Genomic DNA, 24,519 nt, shown 5'->3' with positions numbered 1-24,519 from the left:
CATTATTAAGCTCATGCCGTTTCCTGTCTTTTCATTGTGAAATACACACACACCGTTCATCTTGTGGCTAATAAACACCGACTGTATTCTTGCACATGGAAAGAACAAACAGAACAATGACGTATATGCTGCATTAGTCTCTTTTTCATTTACACGGTCCAATAGCGGCACAGGTTGTCTTACGTTTGTGCGCATTTTGAAGAGACATCAAGTGCATGTTACAAGTGTCCCAATATGCACAGAACAATGTTTACTGCAATAATTTTATTCATGCTCTTGAATAATAAACAAAACAATGAACTAAAAGCTCCTTTATAATGTGTCTTCTGGGGGCTCTACTGGAGAGCAGTGAGGGCGCCGATACTACTGTTGCAGAGCAGCCCTCTGGACCTTGCCACACTCTCAAGAGCACGTGCCTGCAGCTCGCCTACTGCCACCAGGCGGTTGAGTGCCTTCAGCAGCAGAATGTTTTGCTGCAAAAAAAGTCGATTGTGGGAATGAATCAACCGCATATAAACCTATATTTACAAATGAAAATGCTCACTGCACTATTGGTACTAACTGCCTTTAACTGTGGGAGCCTTTAGTGTATGCATAATAACACAATTTGTCGGGACAACGTTGCTTTATTTTTCATAACGGGTTATTTTTTTCAGAGCCAATTGTAATCTTTATTGGTGTGCCAACAGCTGAGGTGTCCTCGAACATTCACGAGTCTCTACTGTCAGCACCATAAACCTATTTTTGTTCACTGTAAAACCAATGCCGCTCCCTACAATCCCGTCTTTTGCGAGCTGATTGCATCCTATGCCTACAAACATCCCATTTTTTTCCATTACGCAATTTTCTACCATCCTCGGCTGCAGTTCTCTCGCCTTCACATCCATTCTGTCAAGCTTATGTAATCACCTGTTATAAATTCGCAACAAGTGATTGAAGCAGTGCATGGCCTGCCCACCGATTCCATTTTTTTTTTCTTAATCTCAACTAGCATATCACTTCCCATGGTTTACTACGCCACTGTCTTCCTGCCTTAATGCTATCTCCAACAATTTTTGTTACTCCGCTATCTGCACAGTCCTCGACTTCTCAAGTTTCTTTGTTAACCTCCAGGTTTATGTCCCATATAGCATAACCGGTAGAATGCAATAATTCTAAACATTTTTCAAGAATATCGGTAACGTGACGATCACGGTTCGGGAATGCCTCCCATGTGCTGTTACACCCATGAAATTTTTGCATAAGTTTCCTGCTTTATATCAGTACTTGCTATTGATATTTCACCTGAATAAAGATGCTCTTCCATGGACTCTGCGGGCTCAATGTCACTTATGAATTTCTGTTATTTCACCAAGTTAGTGAAGGTTACCTTTATCTTTTCCATATTTTCGCGGGCCCATGTACATGTAAAGGCACGAACACTCATTGGTTCTGAATGCCTTTTTTAAACTGCAGGACATTCAGTTCGTTACTACGAAAGTGACTTAATCCGTGCACTATTATTATGCTAAATATGCAACAGTAGAAATATACTTATCTGCACTTTGTCGATGTCTCTTTCACTGTGTTGGTTGCGAGATCCATCGTTGGCACCACCTCCTTGTCGCATCGTAGCTATATCGGCTGTCTTCCTTTTGCACACACTGTGCAATATTCGTGACGCTCGCAGTCACGCAGAGTGGAGGAACGCAGCGCACTCACAGAAGCAGCACCGGATAAGTTATTTGTTCAGGATTGGGCCGTGAACAATAGGTGCGCGTAGCGATCTGTAAAATCGCCGAAGCTATTGGCAGTCTTTCGGGGTGCACGGAAAGATTGCTCGCGGAGGAACAGAACTATCCAAGAATTAGTGGCCATCGTCGAACCTGATCACTACGTCACACACTGCAAGCTCGTTGTAAGAGTTTGTTTACATGGGCTTCTTGGGTGTTTAGCCGCCATGGTCGCCCGATGAATTTATGTGATGACGCCACCACAGCGTTCCCTCGTGGTATAATGCGAAGCGTACTAAATTACAAATTAGTCGAATACGCATTCAGTGTACATCTTGTAAGGTTTAAAATGATTTGAAACCATGTTATACTAACTAATATTATTGTACTAAATGCATTTCTTTTGTAACTCGTTTGTGCGTGTAATGCACTTTGTGGAACGACAAACAAGTGAAAGAAGGCGCGACCCTGCACCGACGGTATGATCACGTGAGCTCCAGTTTGTCGACCGCCCAGAAGGCAACGCCCAAGGAATGATAGCCACCCAGAGTGAATCTAGATAAACCAATGAAACTGGAGGCTTGTCGAAATATAAACTGTGTCTCGGTACCATTTGTGCTTTCATCTTGGGGTGTCGCCAGAGCTCGTGAAGGTAACGAGTTTCGCCAAACTCGGCGCATCCTGCATAGCACCCCAGCTTAATATTTCTTGCTTTGGTAAAAGACACTAATAAGAGAGGTTAGTTCGACTAAGATATGACAAGGTCTAAAATTCTGTTGACAAAGTGAAAGATTAACCACATGATGTATTGATTCATTTCAGAAAAAATAATTAATTGCTAATGTCAATAACAACGCTTGCTTGCCAGTAGCTCTCTCCGCGGTCTTCCCGGGTATGAAATCCACCCGTTTTCTCCGATCATCTCGACGCAACCAGTCACGGCGTTGTAGGTCGTATTCCATTGCTTGTCCCCGCATATCTGAAACAACGGAAAAGAGTGACTGGGCTAAAGTTCACGTGCAAATACTCTGAGTGATATCGTAATTCTGCGGATGTGTAACTTTCGGCGCAGTGTCAATCCTGTTCACTGGCTCTCTTATTGTGTCTTAGTTTTTTTTTAATTCTTACATAGTAAAAAATTTCTACTGAAACCATTGAAAGTGGTTTCCGCACAAAGTTTGGGCAATGTAATTGAATATCCGGACGCTGACGTTCGTTTTCAGGGTTACGTTTCGTGGCACATCGAGGCGTTCTTGCTGGGCACGGTGCCTTCGTCGCTTGTTGAATCCGCCTTCGGTGCCGACGCATTTCGAGGGCATTTATAGTAATTTCTAAAAAGAAGGTTTTAAATCCTTACATGATTTCATTTTTATATTTATATACGCAATGAACGGCTGGCGAAACAAACGACAAGGCGAAAAGCCATTCTCTACAAAGGCATTTGCTTTGTAAAAAAAATTATGCACTTCAATGTGTATATTTCTTGCAGTAGGAATATATAGGTAGCGTTTGTTGTTTCATCGCGGAATTCCGTAGAGAACGAGTCGATCAACGGTACATATGAAGGAGGAGCATAGGTGGCTGTATAAGCCAATTAACCATATGCGTGTTGCATCCAGTGGCGAGAACAACAGCCTGCAAGGCGACTGCCCTGCTTCCATCCTATCTCGCCCTGGTAACTGCGAGAGTGAATGGCGGTGGCATAAGAGGGGGACAGTTGCTGCTGGCGCTCCAGCGCTGGTCCTTTCCTTAGTTTATATGAAGTACCACGTCCAAGCAAACGTGCATTGCACTTAAATAAATGTAGGCTTTTTCAAAAAAGCGCATTACAAACACTGTTTCTTTCCTCTAAGGTGGATTTTAGAAAGGGGCAGAAATTTCCTGCTTGATAACGGTAAATCCAGGTTGCTAATTATTAGACTCACTAGTTGGCACCTTAGATAGTCTCTTTAAAATGCATGTTGAAAATTAGGAATATTACCCAATAGTAGAGAAGTAACTTCTGCGGAGCAGAAGCTCTTAGGCTAGCATCAGTTATAAATTATTGGTTCTTAATATCGGTTAGGAAATCCACTCACCACATTGTTGCTTTAAAATTTATTGGTGTTGTATTTATTCGTATTTCATTGTAATAATGAGAAACTTTAATGAAACCGTTTACTGAAGAAAATTAATGCATTTGTAGCATCTAAATAACTTGCGTCTCGAAACTGCCCCTATTCTCTGTGACTTGCCCTTGCAACGGTACATTTTGTTCGCCGTGGCGCCTGACTACACGACTGAAGCTCAGAGGCTTAGAGGTACCTTGCCACTATCGCACATACCGAACAACTCTAGTTAACCAATGCACTACGCGATCCTTACTCATGGCCTCGCAGCCTCGACGCCCCGCCCTATTCGACTTGTTCATCCCCTGTTCTGGTACCAAACGCAGTCTGCCATCGGTCATGAAAGAAACGCTGTCGCAATAAAAGAAACGGTACATAGTTGCAGCAAAGGACTTAAAAACAAGTGGCTTTTCATTACCGACCTTTAACAAAAACTACAAAAGGGAATACGTTTTATATATGTTTGCAAAAACCCCACAGCTCCTCTAAAATCTAGAAGCTGAAAATACTCTACGTATCTCGGGCCGCTCACCGCAGGCTTTGCCACTTACGCATTAAAAATATGTGGTTTGCTCGATCTCTGTGAAAGAAGGAGGAAGGTTGAGAAATAACTTTGCCCATCTGCTGTTTAAGGAGAGGGATTTTGTAGAGCGCTGTGAGAAAGGTTGTGCTGTATAGAATGCCTGGTATACAAAAATTGAAAGCTCAGTGCCCTTCCACTCCGTGAAGAACGATGACCAGTGAAGCTGTGCATGTGGGCTCTTTAGTGGCGAACTGCACCTCCGGCGCTGGTCGGTCCGGCACTGCACTACCTTCGGAATCGACCCACGCATGGCGAGTGCTTGACACCTACGTCATCTCAGCCGCAGGTCGGCCCGGCATTGCACAGTCTTCGGGATCGGCCGATGAATAGGGGGGGGGGGGAGGGCTTAACACCTGCTTCACCTCCACCGCGTGTCAGCCCGGCATTGCGCTACCTCCGGGATCGAATCACGTATGGCAAGTGGTTAACACCTGCATCATCTCAGCCGCAGTATGGCCTGGCATTACGCAAACTTCGGGATAGGCCTACGCATGGGGGAGTGCCTAACACCTGATTCACCTCTGCCGCGGGTTGGCTGGGCATTTGCATGTCTTCGGGGTAGACCCACGTATGGTGAGTGCGTCATCTACGCCGCAGGTCAGCCCGGAATTGCACTGTCTTCGGGATCAGTCCACGTATGCGGACTGCTATCACCTGCTTCACGTCGCCGTGAATCGGGGCAGCATTGCACTAGCTTCTGGATCGGCACACGTATGGGGAGTGCTTAACGCGTGTTTCAACTTCGCCATGGGTTGGGTGCGCTAATAGGCTCGCAAACGCCGTTCTTTTGCAAAATTTGAGTGCCCATTCGCGCTTCTGGGAAAGTCCCTGCTCCTTCTATTCCCTCCCTTCTAAGGACCAACCGCACGCGGCCCAGCCATCGTGAGTCCGAAGGGCACTGATCAGATCTCCGGCACAATCTCTACTTCACGGAACGCATGACACATATCACTGGTTGGTGATATAACGTCCTTTTAATGTAGTAGGGCTACGTCAATCATGGCACCTACTCCACGGCCCGAACGCAAGTGGTGTCTAAAGAGGTTGCCGGAGCAGCAGGCTAGAGTTTCGTGTCGATACACGGACACGATGCAGGGGGAACTAGCCCTTACAAGCTTCTCTGTAAGAACCCACCTGAACAGTACGTCCCTTTTCTTGCACTTATTCGCCGCCTCTCACGTGTTGTTTTAAACGAGTCTGCCGTTATATGGTCTTCCCACAGAGCTAGTTAATGCATTTTTGAGAGCAGCTTTCTTAGCTGACAGAATAGGGTTCGAAAGCAGACCCCGTACAATTTTGGGCCACTGGTTATGTGGTAATGGTTATGTGCCGCTTATTAGTTAATTTCGCAACTAATGTTACAGCATATGTGGCACTGATTATGTGCTGCTCTTCAATTAACCATTTGAAGCTAACCTGGGTCACTGGGTTTACGACACTCGGTATGTGCTGTTCTTTATCAAACCTCTTTGACGACAGCTTGGGTAACCGTGTGCCACTTAATATGTGCCACCTCTTCAATAGAAAAAAACTTAACGTTTCTCCGGTGCTTGTGCGGAATTGAACCAGCGTCATATTCTTACAGAAGTACTATAGCGCCAAACAGACGACACAGGAAGAAGAGACACGGACGTGTCGTCTGTGTCTGTGTTCCTGTGTCGTCTGTTTGGCGCTATAGTACTCCAGTAATGCACCAACTAGCCCAACAAAAAAGTTTTGCTGGTCATATTCTTACGTGTGGAAAGACACAGATTAAAGAGGCTATATACAAGCTATTTACAGTGGAGACAGATGATGATGATGATGATGATGATGAAGCCTCAGGTAATGGCACAAACCGACTGAGGGGGATAGGCCACGAATCGGGTGGTAATATGACTCAATACATCAAATAAAACAAATTGGTTAATAAATAAATAACTCCAAAAAAAGAAAGGAACACAAATAATCCAAGATGTAAAATAAACTATGAATACATGAGATGAAGTATTGATCAATACTATAGTAAGCCTTGCGTTGATAGGAATGTTAAAAAAAGGATGTACTTACACTTGAGTAAGTTAAACTATGAATATCAAAAACAAGAAAGGGGCTGGCAGATGGAATGGCACACTGTGGTATAAACTTTTTTAAAACAGGGTTGAAGTGCCTCAGACAGGCTGGCCATCCTGTCTGAGGCACTTCAACCCTGTTTTAAAAAAGTTTAAACTATGAATAGTAATAGTAAGATTTGAACTGTGAATTTGTGCTTTTACTTTTTGAATTTTCTAAACTGCAGTAGAAATAAATCAATTCTTCAAACTAAAAACTATTAACAAGGCATTCTTATTGTGCCATATAGGAAATTATAAAGGGCTAGGCAAATGTTCTTGTGGCTATATGCCAAAACTGTTGCTCCAAGGGAGAGTAAAACAGTACTGCTTAAAGGTAATCCTAAATTTTGAATTGGAATTTCTAGACATAGTTTTCGATGATTAGAAAACCGCCGGCATGATAATAAAAAGTGATCCATGATGATGATGATGATGATGAAAAACTTTATTTATCCCTCTTTAAAGGGAACGGGGCAATGGAATAGAGGGTGGGGGAGGAACTACTTGAAGTAGGCCTCCTTTATCCTCTCAGCCCACTCCAGGATGGCCTCCTGAAGATCGGGCCTGGAGCTGCGCAAGGCAGCCTCCCACTGCTCCTCACTAGATATTAATTGCTTGAGGAAAGGGGGAAGGGGGTGCTTAGGGCACCCCCACATGATGTGGTTTAAGCCTGCTTTGGGAGAGACACAGAATTTACAAGAGGGAGAACTGTAAATGGCGGGATGAATGCCGTGGAGGAGGTAAGGTAACAGAAAGGTGCGAGTCTGCAGCTGTCGCCACAGAACTTCACACCTACGCGGGGATTTGCCCATGAGTGGCGGAAAGGTTAAGCGGTCTAATCGGTAGTGTGTGCAGATGTCGTGGTAAGTAATAATTCGATCCCGCGCTGTAGACGGCGCCTCCTCCGTGGCGAGGTCCGACACATCTGATGCCTGAGCCCGGACAGTAAATCCTCGGGCACTAGCATGAGCCGCCTCGTTTCCGGCAAGGCCCGCATGCGTGGGAGTCCAGATTAATGCCACAGTTTGATGGAAAGGATGGGCCAAGAGGAGAGAAAGGGCTGCCTTAGAGACCCTACCCGCTCCGAAGTTATGTATGGCTGCTTTGGAGTCGCTAACGATAACTGATGAATTTGGAATAGTGAGGGCCAGGGCTATGGCCGCTTCCTCCGCCTCCTCCGAGGAAGGGCCAGGAATGGAGGCGGCCGCAGCGACCTGGCCGTGAGAGTTAATGACTGATATTGCGTAATGATTTCTATTCCCATATTCGGCGGCATCAACATAGAGCACGTCTTTAGAGGTGGAGAATTGTTTTTGGAGAGCCTTTGCTCGCTGCCTCCTGCGCTGTTTGTGATGCACACGGTGCATCACAAACAGCGGACAAACAGTTTTTAGGAAACATCACAAACAGTTTTTAGGAAGTGGGGGGATGCAGAGGTTCTTGTGTATGTGAAGTGGAATGGTGTATTTAGTCTTGATGATGGGTGCCGGAGTGATAGAAAGAGTTTGTAGAATGTGTCGACCTGTTGCGGTGTTAGAAAGTCTGCTATATTGGGATGTGAGGTGGGCTTCTGTGAGTTCAGTTAGTGTGTTGAAAGTTCCGGTAAGCATTAGCCTATCAGTGGAGGTACGTATGGGGACTCCCAGAGCGAATTTGTATATATTGCGTAAAAGAGTGTCGATCTTATCTGATTCTGATTGAAGGAAATGTAGATAGGGTGTTGCGAATGTAATCTTACTGATAACGAAGGCCTTAGTCAAGCGGAGAAGTTCGGCCTCCTTTAGACCGCCATGTTTATTGGAGACTCGCCCTAGAAGGCGCAGGGTGTGATCGACTGTGGTGTGGAGTGTATGTAGGATATATGTGTTGAGCCGGTTGCTTTGAATGTGTAAACCGAGCACCCGGAGCCTGTCCACTCTAAGTAACAGGGATGTGGTTTAGGATTACCTCTATACTAGACATGTGTTTTCCGGCACCACGGTGGGATGGTAGAAGAAGCAGCTCGGATTTTTGAGGGGAGCATGTGAGATTCATAGCCCCGGCATGAGCCACGACGGCGTCTGCTGCGGCCTGTAGAGTGTCTTGAATCTCTCCATCAGAACCGCCAGTCATCCAAAGAGTGATGTCATCGGCGTAGAGTGAAAACTTGAGATCGGGAATAGACCGCAATGCTTGCGCCATCGGCATCATAGAAAGATTAAAAAGAAAAGAGGACAGCACAGAGCCTTGGGGCGTGCCGTAGCTACCTAAAGCGTATGAAAGGGATTGCTCTGTGCCTATGTGTATCGTTGCGGTACGGTTGGATAAGAAGGTACATATGTAGTCATATGTCTTTCCGCCAACCCCAATGAGATTAAGCTCTCTGAGGATGGCGGAATGTGAAACGTTATTGAAAGCTCCGTGGAGGTCCAGACTGAGAATTGCTTGCGTATCTAGACTGCTATTAGGTGTAATGATGTCATGCTTCATTCGAAGCATGATATCTTGGCATGAGAGAGATTTTCGAAAGCCTACCATTTCTGATGGATAAAGATTATTGTCCTCCATGTATTTACTGAGTCGGTTGAGGATGACGTGTTCGAGTGTTTTACCTAGACAAGAGGTTCGTGATATAGGCCTGAGATTAGAAATGTTGAGTGGTTTGTTTGGCTTTGGGATAAAAATTACCCTGGCATCTTTCCACGAACTAGGGAGGGTGCCTGTGTCAAGGCAGTGATTGAAGTACACCGTGATGGCTGTGACAGTGCAGTAATGTGCGCAGTTGCCGGCAGCACAAATAGCACAGGACCTGCTAAAGAAGCTCTTGCTAAGGAATCGACTTTTTCATTTATATCAATGTCTCGGTGGCCAGGGACCCATATTATATGCACTAAACTTAAGTGAGGTGGAGCTAATGAATAAAACGTGTTTCCTGTTGGCGACTTTGTAGACGCAGTAAGTGCGCTGCACACAGAGAGAGAATCTGTGACGATAATAACTCTTGTAATATGAATGGGTAATTTCTGCAAGGCAAGAACTATTGCCAGAAGTTCGGCATGAAACACTGATGTGTAATCTGGTAGGCGAAGTGAAAAAGACCATTTGAGGGATGGTGAGTAGATACCCAAACCTGCCATCTCTTCACACGAAGAAGCATCAGTCGCAATTACGTTTATTTTGAAATGGGTCAAATAATCTTGTAAACGGCCATTCAAATATGTTGTGGGCAGAAATTTCGCATTGTGTGGAAAAATGTTTGCAAATTCAATTTTCAGTGGCCCCGGAGACCTATGGAGCGGAATTATTTCTCTAAGGCGAACATTTAAAGCTGCTAATTGCGCTTGCACGAATACAACTTGCGGGGTATGGAACCGTGACCACGTGGTCTCAAAAAATGGACCTGGTTCACTAATAAATGCATATTGTCCACGTCGTAGCGAAGGATCATAAGCTCTTAAGTAGGTTTGAACCGTAAGCATGCGGAATCGTGTTTGAAGATGAGGTAGGCGCGCTTCCTGGTATAATACATCTTTAGCAACGAATTTAGGAAGACCTAAACATAGTCGAAGAGCTTCTCTTTCTAACAGAACAAGGGGCCTTATTTATATTTTGCACTTCCGGAGAACAAAACACAACCAAATTCTAGAATCGGTCGTACATACATACGATAAATCATAATTAATGCGTCACTTCGCATACCAGAGCGTCGGTTACTGACTGTACTTAGTAAACCTACGGCTCGTGTCGCCTTCCTTCCAATATATTCGATGTGAGAACGCCAGTTCAGTTTTCCGTCATATGTGATACCCAAGTATTTAAGCGACTCTACGTGAGGAATGGTTCTCTGTCCATATACTAATGATAACTGAGGCTGACACTCGCTCGCGCCAAGGGCACAGACCCCCTTCGTCGCCATCCTCGCGGTGGCTCGTCACTTTGACATCGCTCGATGATGTGTAATACTATCCCCTGGTGGCAAAAACGCCGTCACGGTGCTGTTAAATATCCAAGGCACGCTCAGTGAGGCCGTTCATCTGAGGGTGGTTGGAGGTGGTAAACTTATGCTGTAGTGAGCAGGCACGCATGATGTGGTCAATATCTTTGGCTCAGAACGTACGGCCACGGTCTGTTAGCAATTGACGTGGAGCACCACGAATGAAAATGATATCATGCAGGAGGAAGTCCGCAACATCAGTTGCGCAACATGTCGGAAGAGCGTGGGTTACGGCGTAGCGGGTCGCGCAGTCCACCGTGACTGCAACCCACTTGTTTCCTGGTGTAGATTCAGGAAGTGGACCGAGAAGGTCTAAGCCGACACGATGCAAGGGCTCGGCAGGGTTGTCAAGCGGCTGTAGGTAACCAGCAGGAAGCTAGGAAGGCTTCTTGCGTCGCTGGCAAAGTTCAAAAGCGGCGACGTTACGTCGTACGGAACGGGCAAGGCCCGGCCAGAAATAACGACGACGTACACGGTCATAGGTTCAAGATACGCCGAGGTGTCCCGCCATTGGTGCGTCATGAAACTCTTGTAGAACGGTTGAGCGGAGGTGTTTAGGTATGACAAGTAGGAAATCAGAGACGTCCGGATTAAGGTTACGACGGTACAGAGTACCGTCGCGGAGGACGAAGAGGCGTAGAGTGGCGTCGGCCGGAGAGTGTTCAAAACTGTCGATGAGTGCTCTGATGTAGGCGTCACGACGTTGCTCGACGGCGAAATGAAGCAGCTGCAACACAGAGAATACACAAGCAGCATTGGTAATATTGGAGGAATCAGGGTCGTCATCAGGGTACCGCGACAAGCTGTCAGCATCTTGGTGCAGGCGGCTAGACTTGTAGACCACGGAATATGAAAATTCTTGTAGCCTCAAAGCCCATCGACCAAGATGGCCTGTAGGATCCTTTAGCGATGAGAGCCAGCAGAGAGCATGATGGTCAGTGACTATGGAAAAAGGGTGACCGTAAAGGTAAAGGCGGAACTTCGCAACCACCCAGACTACAGCAAGGCATTCTCGTTCCGTAATAGAATAATTGCGCTCCGATGGTGTGCGGAGGCGGCTCGCATAAGCAATAACGCGAACCTGGCCACGCTGACGCTTGGCTACGACGGCACCTACGCCTGACCGCTGGCATCTGTTCGCAATTCGGTAGGGGCATCACGGTCGAAGTGGGCGAGAATGGGTGGTGAGGAGAGAAGAGTGACGAGACGAGAGAAGGCGGCGGCTTCTGCAGTACCGCAAGGCTATTGTACGCCTTTCTTCAAATGATTAGTGAGGGGTCTAGCAATTGCCGCAAAGTCTTGAACAAAACGACTAAAGTACGAGCATAGCCCAACAAAACTTCGAACGTCTGCGGCTCTCTTCGGAACCGGAATGTCTCGGACAGCGCGAGTTTTGTCGGGATCAGGCTGTACTCCGGATGCGTCAACGAGATGGCCCAGAACAGTAATTTGGCGGCGGCCGAAACAACATTTGGACGAGTTAAGTTGCAGCTTCGCCTTTCAAAATACATCAAGTATAGCTGTTACACGCTCAAGGTGAGTATCGAACGTGGGCGAGAAAAAGATGACGTCGTCGAGGTAGCAGAGACATGTGGACCATTTGAAACAACGGAGCAAGGAGTCCATCATACACTCAAAGGTGGCAGGGGCGTTGCATAATCCAAACGGCATTACTTTAAATTTATAGACCATCAGGTGTGATGAATGCGGTTTTTTCTCTGTCCGTATCGTGAACAGCAATCTGCCAGTATCCCGAACGAAGATTAATGGAAGAGAAATAGCTGGGACCGTGGCGGCAGTCAAGAGCGTCGTCTATACGTGGGAGTGGGTAGACGTCCTTCTTAGTAATGTTGTTCAGATGGCGGCAGTCTAGACAGAAGCGCCACGAGCCATCCTTCTTAACCAACACTACAGGTGACGCCCACGGACTTGAAGATGGCTCAATGATGTTTTTGTCCAGCACTTTGTTGACTTCACTTTTAATTACTCGGCGTTCCGACGCAGAAACTCGATACGGTCGTCGCTGAATAGGAGTAGCATCGCCAGTAAGAATCCGATGCTTGACCGCGAGCGTCTGGCTTAAAGGGCGATCTTTGAAGTCGGAAATATCTCTGTAGGACGATAATACTTGGTAAAGGTCTTCCGCCTGCGCAGAGGGCAGGTCCGTCGAAACCATTTTCAGTATCTTGGGGTCGGCGGTCGAGGCTGGCACGATGGGCCTGCTAAGCTCGCAAGAAGCATCGGTCGACAAAGTTGCCACGTGATGGTCGCCGAGACAATCAACGGTGGCGAGGCAAATACCTGGCGGTAGATCTTGCTTTGCCAATCCAAAGTTAAAGACAGGTATGCGAGTGCGGTTCGCAGTAATAGTAAGTATACTGTGAGGCACGGTAACGTCATACTGTAGTGGAATGTCGGGCAGAGGAGTGACGAGGTACTCCACATCAGGGAGTGGTGGGGAAGACAAGTGTTCAATATAGGCTATTGATTTTGGCAGCAGGCGAATAAAGCCGTTGGGGCGTAGGCGGCACTGGGGTGCATCAGAAGGTTCTGCGAGAATCGGCAACTCAAGGCGAAGGGTACTGGCAGAGGAGTCAATAAGATCAGAATGCGCGAAGAAAAAATCGAGGCCGAGAATGAGGTCGTGGGGGCAATTAGCAATCACGGTGAAGAGGACAGGAGTGTGGCGGCCGGCGATGCTAACACGTGCCGTACAAATGCCGATCGTAGGCACAGTACCGCCATCTGCAACGCGGACGACGCGTGCCGACGCTGGTGTGATGTGCTTGTTCAGTCGTCGTCGGAAGGCAGCACCAATTATATAAAGATGTGCACCTGTATCGATGAGTGCCGTGGCAGGATAGCCATCAAGGTCAACGTCAAGAAGGTTTTGGTTCGTGTGCAACGTGAGCAGATGATATGAGGGCCGGGTGGACAACGCAGCTTCACCTCGAGAAGCTGCAGTGGGTAGTTTTCCGGCTGGATCCGGGAGGCGATAAGCGACGGAGAGAAGCGACGGGGTTGGGGCGAACGAGACTGATGGCGTCGAGGTGAGGGCGAGTGGCTGTAGCGACGGTTCGGGGTAGGAGCATCAGCGGCAATGGGTTCATGGCGGGTGGCATAGGGAACAGAAGGTCCAAAGGGGCGGGAATGAGCGGTGGTTTATGCCCGAGGAGGTGGTGGCCATCGGTTGCGGCAGTGACTAGCGACGCGGCCGATGCGAAAGCAGGGAAAGCAAATCGGCCTGCCTTCAGAGGTACACCATTCGGCCGGGTTGCGGTGCGCTGTGGCAGAAAAGGACTGCCGGGGACGAGGAGGGCTGCTAGACAACTGGGGAATCGTGGGTGTAGGCGATGAACACACGTAGTTGAGACCGATGTTCTCAAACGCCTGTCTGACGACGGCCTGAATCAGCGCAATCGTGGTTGCTGGTGGATTGGGAGGCGTCGCGGAGAAAGCTGGCAAACAGGGTGCCTCGATCTCGCGGCGAACAATACGGGTTACGTCGTCAGTCGTCACATGTGGTGGTCTGACGTGGTCGACCCTCACATGTCGACGTAGCAGCAGTGTTGGGTAGCCACCTGGTGTGGTGCGTGAAACGGCGGCTCTTGGCTTGTTCAAGGCGACGGTATTCTTTAATGATGGCGTCGATTGTCGAGACGTTGTCGAAAACAAGCAAATTGAAACCTTCCTCGGCGATGCCTTTTAGCACACGCGACACTTTATCTGCTTCAGACATAGTATCGTCATCTTTGCGGCAGAGCGACAAGACGTCGAGGATGTATGAAACGTATGGCTCTGTAGATGTCTGAACACGAGACGCAAGAGCCTTTCTCGCGGCAGCCTTGCGCCCAATGGGGTCGCCGAACAGTTCCCTGAGCTTTTCTTTGAAATTATCCCAACTGTTTATCTGGTCATCATGCGTTTGGTGCCACACGCGTGGGGTGCCGCCGAGATAAAAGATGACATTGACGAGCATGATCGTTGGGTCCCACCTGTTATTAGCACTGGGAGGTGTAGCACTGGCGTGTTCATAGAGCTTAATCCATTCGTCAACGTCCTCTCCGTCCAGGCCAGAGAACACACCGGGGTCTTGATGTTGGGCGACCGTGATTATTGGAGCAGTCGGACAAGCCGAAGCCGTTGCAGAGGCGGTCTCGTCACCGGGAAGCATGGTGACAAGCTCGATGTTCCGACCACTCCGGAGCTCTGTGGTGAGGACGGGGATCACCGACCTCCACCAGAATGTTACGTGTGGAAAGACACAGATTGAAGAGGCTATATACAGGCTATTTACACTGGAGACAGATCGCCAGGACGACACTCGCTCGCGCCAAACGCACAGACCCACTTCGTCGTCGTCCTCGCGGAGGCTCATCCCTTGAGCATCGCTCGATGATATCGTAATAATAAATATTGAGGCATACGCATTCGAATGCACACAAGCGCCACGCGCGAACTTCGCGGCAGCTTCACTGAATGACCTGGCGCATTTAGAGGGGAAGCGTGAGAGAGGAGCTTCGCTGATACATGACATGTCTCTGTGGCTGCAGTACAGTGCTTCACAACTCTGATTCATTGCTAATAGCATTAATTTCCGCATTTATTGTGATATGTACTAAGCCGCATTTTTCCGCAGCATGAATTGTACTTTCCAAAGCTCGGTCGACGTGTTTCTAGTCAACCTGTCGTGTGGGCTTTGGCAGAAACAACGCATCCATTGTGTCCGCTAGCAACTTTCAAAATTTTAATGTTTTTATTGAACCATTGCTAATATTTGTTTTCGATCCAACTACCAGTAATCCTTGCATGAAGCTGGAGACAGTAAAACGCGCAAGTGTCACTGATGCTCCTTTTTCGATGGCAATTTTTCTTAAGCCACAAAGGGGTCTAAGTTAAAGCAAGAGCACGCGTGCGCTTACACAATAAATATTACTGTTGGTCCACAAAATGCTTATTGTAGACGTTTGTGCACCATCCAAACACACTGACATCTGCCCCACTAAATTTATCGCCTTCTGCCTTGGTGACACGTAATGACTACTCAAGGGCTTGGAAATTATTTCGCTGCAGTTAAACGACACAGGCACCGCAAGAACTACTTCCTTCTAAAACACCTTGGCAACACGCGTGCAAATGGCCAACCAATAACATTTCAGTGGAAACAAGAGTGGCGGTCAGCTTTCCCATTTCCTTGCGAGCTGGTACTGCACAACAGTAGTCACTGCTTCTTGTTGAAAGATACGTACTCTTTGCGTGTAATATTTCCAGCTTCCGAGACAAGCCAACGCATTGGGTCATTTTGAAGGCTTCCTTGGGTTCCCCCCGAAAGGATGTCGCCGCATGCTATTTTATATGCGCTTGGCCACCGCTCCTCCTTGTTATTCAGCAGACTTCATTTTTTCCGGTTTCTCACATTACAGTAAAAGGCCAATGTTATTTTTAATATAACATGCTTAGGCAGGCCAACGATAAGTTCCTTAACAGATGGAATCAAAGCACCCTAGCAAAAGGTGGAAGAAATAGGGTAATTGTTTCTGAGAATCTGTAGTTCTCCTCAGGTAGCCATGTAGAGATAGCGAGAGCTCTTCATGATGTTGTCCAAGGGTGATGTCAAGTAGCCCTTCAATGTTACTTTGCTGTTCTCCTCCAAAGTAGCCGTACTGTGCTTGCCAACTCATGGTACGTTCTATATTGCGAACGCTAGCTCGGCTTAATCATTTTTGGTCATGAAGCACAGTGCAATTACACTCATGTATGAACAGTACACCCGAATAGCAACTCTGAAGCGCACTCGAGGATTTCCCTACCTGCAACTCAATTTCAAATACTGATCGGCGCAGCTTTACGTGGAAAGCGTACCGCTTAGCTTTGTATGGATATAGCTCTTTTTTTTTTGGCAGTTTTACACAAAGACAAGGAAATACATTTCTCGGAAACGTTATAGAAACTTGTAGCCAGCCACGAGTTGTGAGCGATTTGCCTCAATACAGGTCGCAAAAGCATAAGAGAATAAAAACTTTCTTCTACTAGCAAAACTTCGCCAGGTAAGTATGTAAGTTTCGCCAGGTAAGTATGTACTGCATAGAAGAGTGAAGTTACTCACCTGGTGGTATGCGACGTAGCTGGCGCTCTCAAGCATCACCTCCCGGGGCAGCGGTGGATGTGGGTGTCCGCGGTGCCGTGGATTGGGCTGTTCTAAGTCGAAGTAGAATCCCGCCAATGAGAAAGTCAGCATCATGCGAGACATCACCAGGTGGGCCTCTTCCTCCGTGGCATACGAGGCACCCACGGAATCCACCAATTCAGCCTGCACACAGAATTTGGAGCTGAGTAAGAGGCGGTGAAAGTGTGGGCATGCGGCAAGGCAGCTTCTCCTTCGCAATTCGAGCCTTGCTATACCCGCTGACATGTCCGTTCTTTGTCCAATTGCTCAAATGAGAGGCAGTAAATGTGGGTCCAAGGTCCTCACTATCATGTGTTCCTCTTTGATATCAAGAGTCTGGCTTAAATTTCTTGATGTAGTAGCCATAGAACATAGGCCTAGTGGAGAGTGCTCAAATCTTTTATACAAGGATATTCTTACCCCCTAAAAGGAGAATCGCATAGCCACAGACGAAAGCCTAAGGGGGAATAGTACCCAGAATCTGTCCTAAACACCGCTTCTCGAATGTAGGACCAATAAATACTTAGTCTTATGAAAAACATGTCCATTAAGTGACCCGCTTGTACTTGCAGCACAAGCGAAGAAAAAATCGGGCATCTGATGCATATTCGCTCGTAACAGTGGCCGTAGGTTCAAAAAAGGTCGCTTACGCTGCAATTTTCACTATAAATAAACAATGCAACACTCATGCTAAAGTAGAAAGAAGGCTGTAGCAAGTGCCAGGGTAGGTTTCGTAAAGTAATCTGATGCAGATGACACTGCAGACTACGCCCCAAGGGCATAATAGCATGGTCGAACAGTTAAAACCTAATAAGTATTTCTGAAAATGCTGCTTTGACTTGCAGGAGGAACACTTTCTCTGCAATGTGTGAACGTTTTTCTGTGAAATTTCAATCAACAATTGCACAGTGGTCGTTGCAGTTGACTGAGCGAAAACAACAATTTTCGAATGAATACGTTTTATATACAAATTTCTCCATTTAAAAACTGCAGAAACACGTTTCAATAGCTGTGCAAATTTTGAATTGTTTCCCGCTAGTGGAAGTTGAGATATTTGCCAACACCTTTAAAGTCATTTGTTCGGGTACCATCCCCTCTTAGCATATCAGATGTAGTTCAGACGGGCTGACTTCTCCAAATTTAGAGGCGAACTGCAACAAAACATAGGACAGCGTAAAATGCTGAGTTCAAGATATTGTAAATTTAAAGAAGCATGCACGCAAAATGTACCGCTTTGAATACGAGTGGAAGCATCACAAGAACTCACAAATATAATGGGTTTTGTCCCTGAAAAAAAAAAACGGCGTCATTAAATTGTACCGGCACAGAGGCATGACAATTTTGACATGACATGAAAAGAGGCAGCACATCTGAGATTGCAACAGTGCAACCGGGCAATCTGGGAGGCCACGCCCGTATGTAGCCATGCTACAATAGCCGGCGCGGGCTGCCGCGACAAGGGAACCGATGGTGCATGTTTTATTAGAATTAGAAAACATCTAACCACGGGTCAGTTTAGGTGAAGCCCTTGAGTCCCGAGACAGCTAAGGGAAAGTAAATATGTCCGCAATAGAGACTAGTAAGAAACGATTGAAGCTTTGATTACAGAAAAGTCGGGAGGCCCCGAACAACGGAGATGCAAAAATCAAAGTTCCCAGTAGAGGTTCAGAAAGCGCAATGCTGGGAATTATTTGAGGGCGTATGTGTGTGTGCGTGCGTGCGTGAGTGAAGTGTGTGTGTGTGTGTGTGTGAGAGAGAGAGAGGTAGAAATCTAGATAAAATACGAACAAGAGCTTGGTGGTGAGACCTACCACCCCGTTTCAAAGGGGACGCTCATAGCACCCATCCTCAAGCCCTTTCGCAGACGTTCATGCTACCGTGGTGCTTTGATACCTCTCTGTGGCTCTCCAGGCCTGGCGAAGCCAGTAAGCCTGAGTCCCGGCTCCCACGGCTGCCCGCGGTTCACTGAAAAAATTCGGAGGCAGAGTTGTGGGACTTCGGCCATAGCGTCATCACCACAGCAGGTGCACGCATCATCTGGTTAGGCTCTGTTTAAAAAGTGCTAGCAAAATAACTATACAATCACCAGCTCTGCGATATTGACATGATTGGCTCAGTGGTACATCAGCTCAGGTTATAACATTTTTTTGTCAAACTGCAAGTTCCTTGCAGTTGACCTTAAATATCACCTCCAGCGCGATGCCCACCGACTGTACTTCTGTTACGAATACCGTGACACAGGAACAAATAACGTCAAAGAGAAAGTCGGAGAGGTTGAGATAATCTCGTGGGTGACGGCAATGGAAAAGAAACCTGTCGTGAGTAACTAATTAAGCAAAAAAACAAAATAAGAAAAAAACATCTTTGATAACTCGAAGGAAAGCTGATTACTTTTCAAAGCGAGATCAGGATGCCTTAGAATATGCACTTATAAAGAGAGGTATAGCAACGAAGAAGAAGCATGTGCTTGCTGCGGTAAAGCTAGTGAAACGATGGAGCATGTTGTATTGGAATGTAAACATATCTGCCCAGGGTCGATTTAGGCACCACTGGCCTTCTTGAAGCCCTTGGATTCAGTGACAGCAGGGGGAAGTAAACATGTCCGCAACAGGAATAAGTAATAGACAATTGCAAGGTTGGTGGAAGAAAAGTAGGGAAACGACCAACAGCGGAGGCAGACAAAAACAAAGTTCACAGTGGGGTTCAGGAACTTTGGCAATTGTGATTCTTCACGGGTTTTTGTTCTTTTCTTTTACTTACCATAGGTAGGACATTAGGCAATAAAATAACAAGAGCTTGGTGGCGCAACCCACCGCCCCTTTCCAACAGGGACCCTCATGACATCCGTCTATCGTTCCATCGGATTCTCGACTTCAAAATCCAGAGGCAGCGTAACCGACTGAGAAATGAATTGTCAGACAGCATTTTCGCGGTGACATATATCCCCCTCTTTATTCTCTCGACTGAGAGGCCCACCACCTGGCCCGAACACGGTGATGATGTGTATGTACAGGTGAGAATATGAAGTGTATCAATCAATCAATCAATCAATCAATCAATCAATCAATCAATCAATCAATCAATCAATCAATCAATCAATCAATCAATCAATCAATGAACCAATCAATCAATCAATCAAGTTTTATCAAGTTTTATTTGCGCCGCACACAGTACATTCTTAGTGCGAAAATAGGGGGCCAGAGATAAAAGCTGCATCTGCGCAGCTTGACTGAGCTCTAGCCACCCATACAGCAGCAGTGACACGACGATTCAGTTATGTAACCATCAGCAAATAAAGAAACGATCAGACACTTCCATCACAAATGGCAATTACAAGAACAATTACACAGCATACACATTTCAATGAACAATTAGAAGCATAAGCAGCTCTAATACAGTCAAACAAACAGGTCAAATAAGGTTTTGTTAGTAAGGGCCAGAACGTCTACATTTTACCGGTATAGCTCATTTAGTGGAGTTGCTAGAGTGTAGTCAAGTTTTCCTTCCCATAATGGGTGCGCGAGAAGGGAACGTAGTGTGGTGGTTGATATCGGAAAGGGTAAGAAATTGTACTTTTCCTGAGATTTGATAATTCTTCGAATGATTTCGCCCTACCTAAGGTGGAGTTTTTATAGGCTCCTAATATTTTGTATTTGTATATATTGTAGATTTTTAGAATTTTATGTTTGTGAAGGAGTGGTTCTGTGTGTTTAAAGAACGATGAATTTTTTATTGATCGAAGTGCTGTTTTCCGAATAAAGAAGACTTTCTGCAAGTTTGATGTTGTCGTGTTTCCCCATGTTAGCATGCAGTAATGTAAGTGAGAGTTAAAGAATGAAAAGTATACCATTTTTTTTAATGCTGACTGCAAAAGTGTGACGGCTCTGGCTTAATACACCGGCGGCTCTACTTAATTTTGGTAATAAAGTTTTCACATGTTCATTCCAAGACATGTTTTCTGAGAAAATGACACTTAGAATTTTAACAAACTTTTCTATTTTAATTTTGAATGGCCCGAGAGCAGTATGGTCGTCTATATTTTCTAAGGTGCCTGGGGTGCGAAACAACACACTTAGTTTTTAACTCATTAAGAATGAGCCTATTGTTCTGGCACCAAATCTGCAAGTTGTGACAGAACGCACGTCCCTTTTGTCTTACAATATCAATGTTATTTTTCCCTTACCGAGCACCGAGCAATCATCGGCATAATTAACATATCTACAATCGTCATATATTTTTACGATATCATTAATACAAAGAGCAGAAAGAATTGGTCCCAGTAGGCTACCCTGTGGAACTCCTAATTCAATAGACCGTAGGTGAGATTTATGCATATTTAGTTCGACGTATTGATGGCGCGCACTCTAGTGAGATTTAATAAGTTGTAGTGTTGTCCCACTAAACCCATAATGCTGTAACTTATCCAACAATATTGTATGGTTGACTCGATCGAAGGCTTTGCTAAAGTCTAAGAGTATACCCAATGTCTTCAACTTATTTTCGAAATTGTTTAATATTTCTTCCTTCTAAGCTAGAAGTGCTGCCTCGGTGCAGCGTCCCTTTCTGAAACGAAATTAGCAGTCCGTTAAGACGTTATATTTTCTAGTAAATTTCTCAATACGAGAATTAATCACTTTCTCGAGTCCCTTAGAGAATACAGGCAAGATTGACACCGGGCGGTAATTACCTAAACAATTTCTGTCACCATTCTTGTAGATTACTGAAAGTCTTGCTACCTGCATGTTGCTTGGAAAAATTCCCGTCGAAAGAGAGACGTTATATATGTGTGTAAGTGCTGGCGCAATTAAATCTAAGACGTATTTCATTGGTTTTATTTCTAGATCATATACATCACGGCTACGGCTATTTTTAAGCTTCTGATACAATGTTGTTACTTCAGCGATGGATGTTGGCAGTAAGTACATTGTGTGGAATAATCTCGGAATATGATTAGTAGCGCCGCGACAGTATGTACTAGTGCCAACTTCAACAAAGCAATAGGTAAAAAGGTTGTCTTGTTCCTTTCCACCAACCTTTTGTTATTTATAACAAGGTTGTGAATCGTGGCATCTTTAGTGCTCTTGTTTAATACCTCGTTAATTTTCCTCCACACTTTACCGCTATCACGCAAGCAATTATCAAATACACGCTTGTAATATTTGCTTTTTTATCTTTTGATATCTTTATTCAACCTATTTCAAAACTTTCTGAATTCTTTTAATTTTTCCATGCTACGTGACTTAAGAAAGTTGTCAAAAAGTTTGTTATTATGCTTAATAAGCTTGATATGTTCGTGTGTGATCCATGGTGTACGCAACCTTTTTTGTTTACGGTATGTGCGTAATGGGAAGGACTCGAAGCAATGTTTCTTGAAGATTTTTAAAAATGATTCGAAACACTTGTTGCTGTTTTTAAAAGTAAATGTTTCCTTCCAGTCTGTTTGAGCAATCTTATCCCTAAAATTTTCTAACGGGATAGATTATATCTCCCGGTACGTGTGTTCAGGCCACTCCTTTTGTTTCAATGCGCTGTTACGCAGAAGCATACAAAAAAGCAGGTAAGTTATCACTGATGTCACTGTTTATGACACCTGAGAAAACATTATTAGGATTTAAGTTAGTAATGAAGAAATCTAGCACAGATGCAGTTGAAAGAGTAACGCGTGTTGGCGTTGCTATAACATTCTGAAAAAAAATTACTCTGCAACACAAACAAAAAGGCATTCGCCCGGCTCGAGACCTTTTCAACAACAATATTCATATCACCTGCTATTGTTAGTAACCATCAAGTTTCATTGGCACAAGAAAGTAAAGAGTCAAGGAACATTAAAACGTGACGAGATTGCCGTTTGGCGGTCTGTACAGCAGAGCGAACCCATTCTTATTTTTCTTTAAACAAATTATTTCTGTATCACTGGTAACGGTGCTAAATTCGTGCAGCATTTCAAAACCTGGTACAGCAACATGATTGTGATATGTGATATGTGATTGTGACATGTGATACCGCGTATGCCCTGAGGTAGCACACAATCGGTAGCCATGTTTGCACATGCTGGAAAATCGTAGTGTTCGCGCCTAGCATGCGCACTCTTATCCTGTAGCGGTGATCTTGTCCAGATGGCTCTCGCGTCTTATTGCCACAACGTCTGATGCTTCATCACGACGGGCAAAAATGCTACCTTTTTCGACCTAGACAAACTTTCAGCCATGTTCGCGCTTGCGTTGCGACTGCCATACGAAACAAGCTCTTCAAAAGTTGGCACAGGTGTTCATTTACGAAAACAGGCAAATTTGCCTCTGTTTCGGAAGCTTCAAGTGACAAACCCAGGTTTCTGTTCGGAAGTTTTGTTTTCGTTGCCTTCTCTAAAACTTTGTGTCACTTTTCGCTCTTCATAAACTGTACAACAATGGTCTTCTTTGTTTTGTTTTTGGTTGCCACCCTGTGAATTACGTCTATATCGCTGGCGGAGACGGGTTCACTGATGGCCGCACCTATTTTAGCAAGGACATTGATTAAACACTCATTAGGAGTTTCCGCAACGCCCTTAATCTCAAGGTTATAATATAACTATGCAAATTAATAATGCTCACACTAATTCCCTCGCGCGTGCAAGCGGCCAGTCAGGGCGCGAATTAGCCTGGAGGGAAACGCCGAACGAATTGTTTTTAGGCGCGAAACGTGAACGATCTCTGAACCACGATAACGATTGTCCGAACAAACGTCTACCGGAGTAATGCGACCCTTATAAAAATTTCTAGCAACATTTTTTAGACAGTCTATAGACTTTTGTTACTAGAACCTACCAACAGTCAATTGAAATTCTACCAAATGTCTTTATACAATCCTACCAACTCTCTAGTAACATCCTAGAAACAATTGGCCACCAACTCCCAATAGAAACATGTTCATAGGATGTCTTTAAACTTCCTACCAATTTCCTATGAACATTTGTCTTTATACACCCTAGTAACATTCTTTCAAAAGAGAAATGTTCATATATTTTCTGTTAAATTCCTACCAATCCCCTATTAACAAACTTTCTTTATACACCATATTAACATTCTTTCAAAAGAGAAATGTTCATATATTTTCTGTGGACTTCCTACCGATCCCCTATTAACAAGCTTTCTTTATACACTATATTAACATTCTTTCAAAAGAAAAATGTTCATATATTTTCTGTTGACTTCCTACCGATCCCCTATTAGCAAGCTTTCTTTATATGCCGTATTAACTTTCTTCCAATTGAACAATGTTTGTAAACGTTCTGCCAACTTCCTACCAATCACCTATTAACACGTACATGTCTTTATACAACCTAGTAACATCTTATCAAGAATTGGATTCTATCAAGAATTGGACCCTATCAAGAATTGGCTACCGTACTTCAATTCAAGCATGTTCATAGATGGTCTGTAAACATTCTACTAACCGCCAACCAACACAAGTCTTTTGGCTCTTTAGTAACACTCTGGCAATATTTTACTTCCATGTGCATATGTACTTGCTACTGACGTCTTACTATCCCCCTAGTAACATTTGTCCCACATACGACCTAGTAGCACAGTGTAAAAATGTGTCAGTATGCGTGAACATGTTGGTAAAAGGCGGTATGAAACCCAGAAGGTACATGTACATGGAAAACAAATGCAAGTTTTCACTGAAAGAAGTTTATTCACACAAAAAATATTCACACAGAATTGTGAGAGAAGTAGTAGAGAAATCAATAAAAATAATAAATTAATAATAACTTAGTTGATTACGGCATGGCAACTGTCGCATAATCTCTAGGAAGCATCGATTATAATGTATTCTTTACATTCAGAGCTGATGTCCTGAATGTTTGCAGAATGAACCAACCCTGCACAGAAACAAGATGGTCAG

At 45.1% G+C, this 24,519-nt stretch overlaps 1 protein-coding gene across 4 annotated transcripts in view; it reads right to left on the bottom strand.

The window, feature by feature from the left end:
- LOC135898307 (endochitinase-like) overlaps positions 1-24,519 on the bottom strand; it is a 112,033-nt gene that overhangs the window by 21,243 nt on the left and 66,271 nt on the right. For 3 of the 4 annotated variants that reach the window (XM_070539505.1, XM_065427189.1, XM_070539508.1), the window contains 2 exons: positions 16,576-16,779; positions 2,578-2,691 (listed from right to left, as the gene is read on the bottom strand). In XM_070539505.1, the coding sequence (XP_070395606.1) occupies positions 2,578-2,691; positions 16,576-16,779 (318 nt within the window). Of the gene's footprint in view, positions 1-2,573; positions 2,692-16,575; positions 16,780-24,519 lie in introns of all 4 variants that reach the window. The other variant, XM_070539506.1, reaches the window with a different exon arrangement.

Source organism: Dermacentor albipictus, chromosome 5 (assembly GCF_038994185.2).
Source record: "Dermacentor albipictus isolate Rhodes 1998 colony chromosome 5, USDA_Dalb.pri_finalv2, whole genome shotgun sequence".
Taxonomy (NCBI): domain Eukaryota; kingdom Metazoa; phylum Arthropoda; class Arachnida; order Ixodida; family Ixodidae; genus Dermacentor; species Dermacentor albipictus.
The sequence above is the reverse complement of the archived record's forward strand: the minus strand, read 5'-3'. Positions and strand labels throughout refer to the sequence as shown.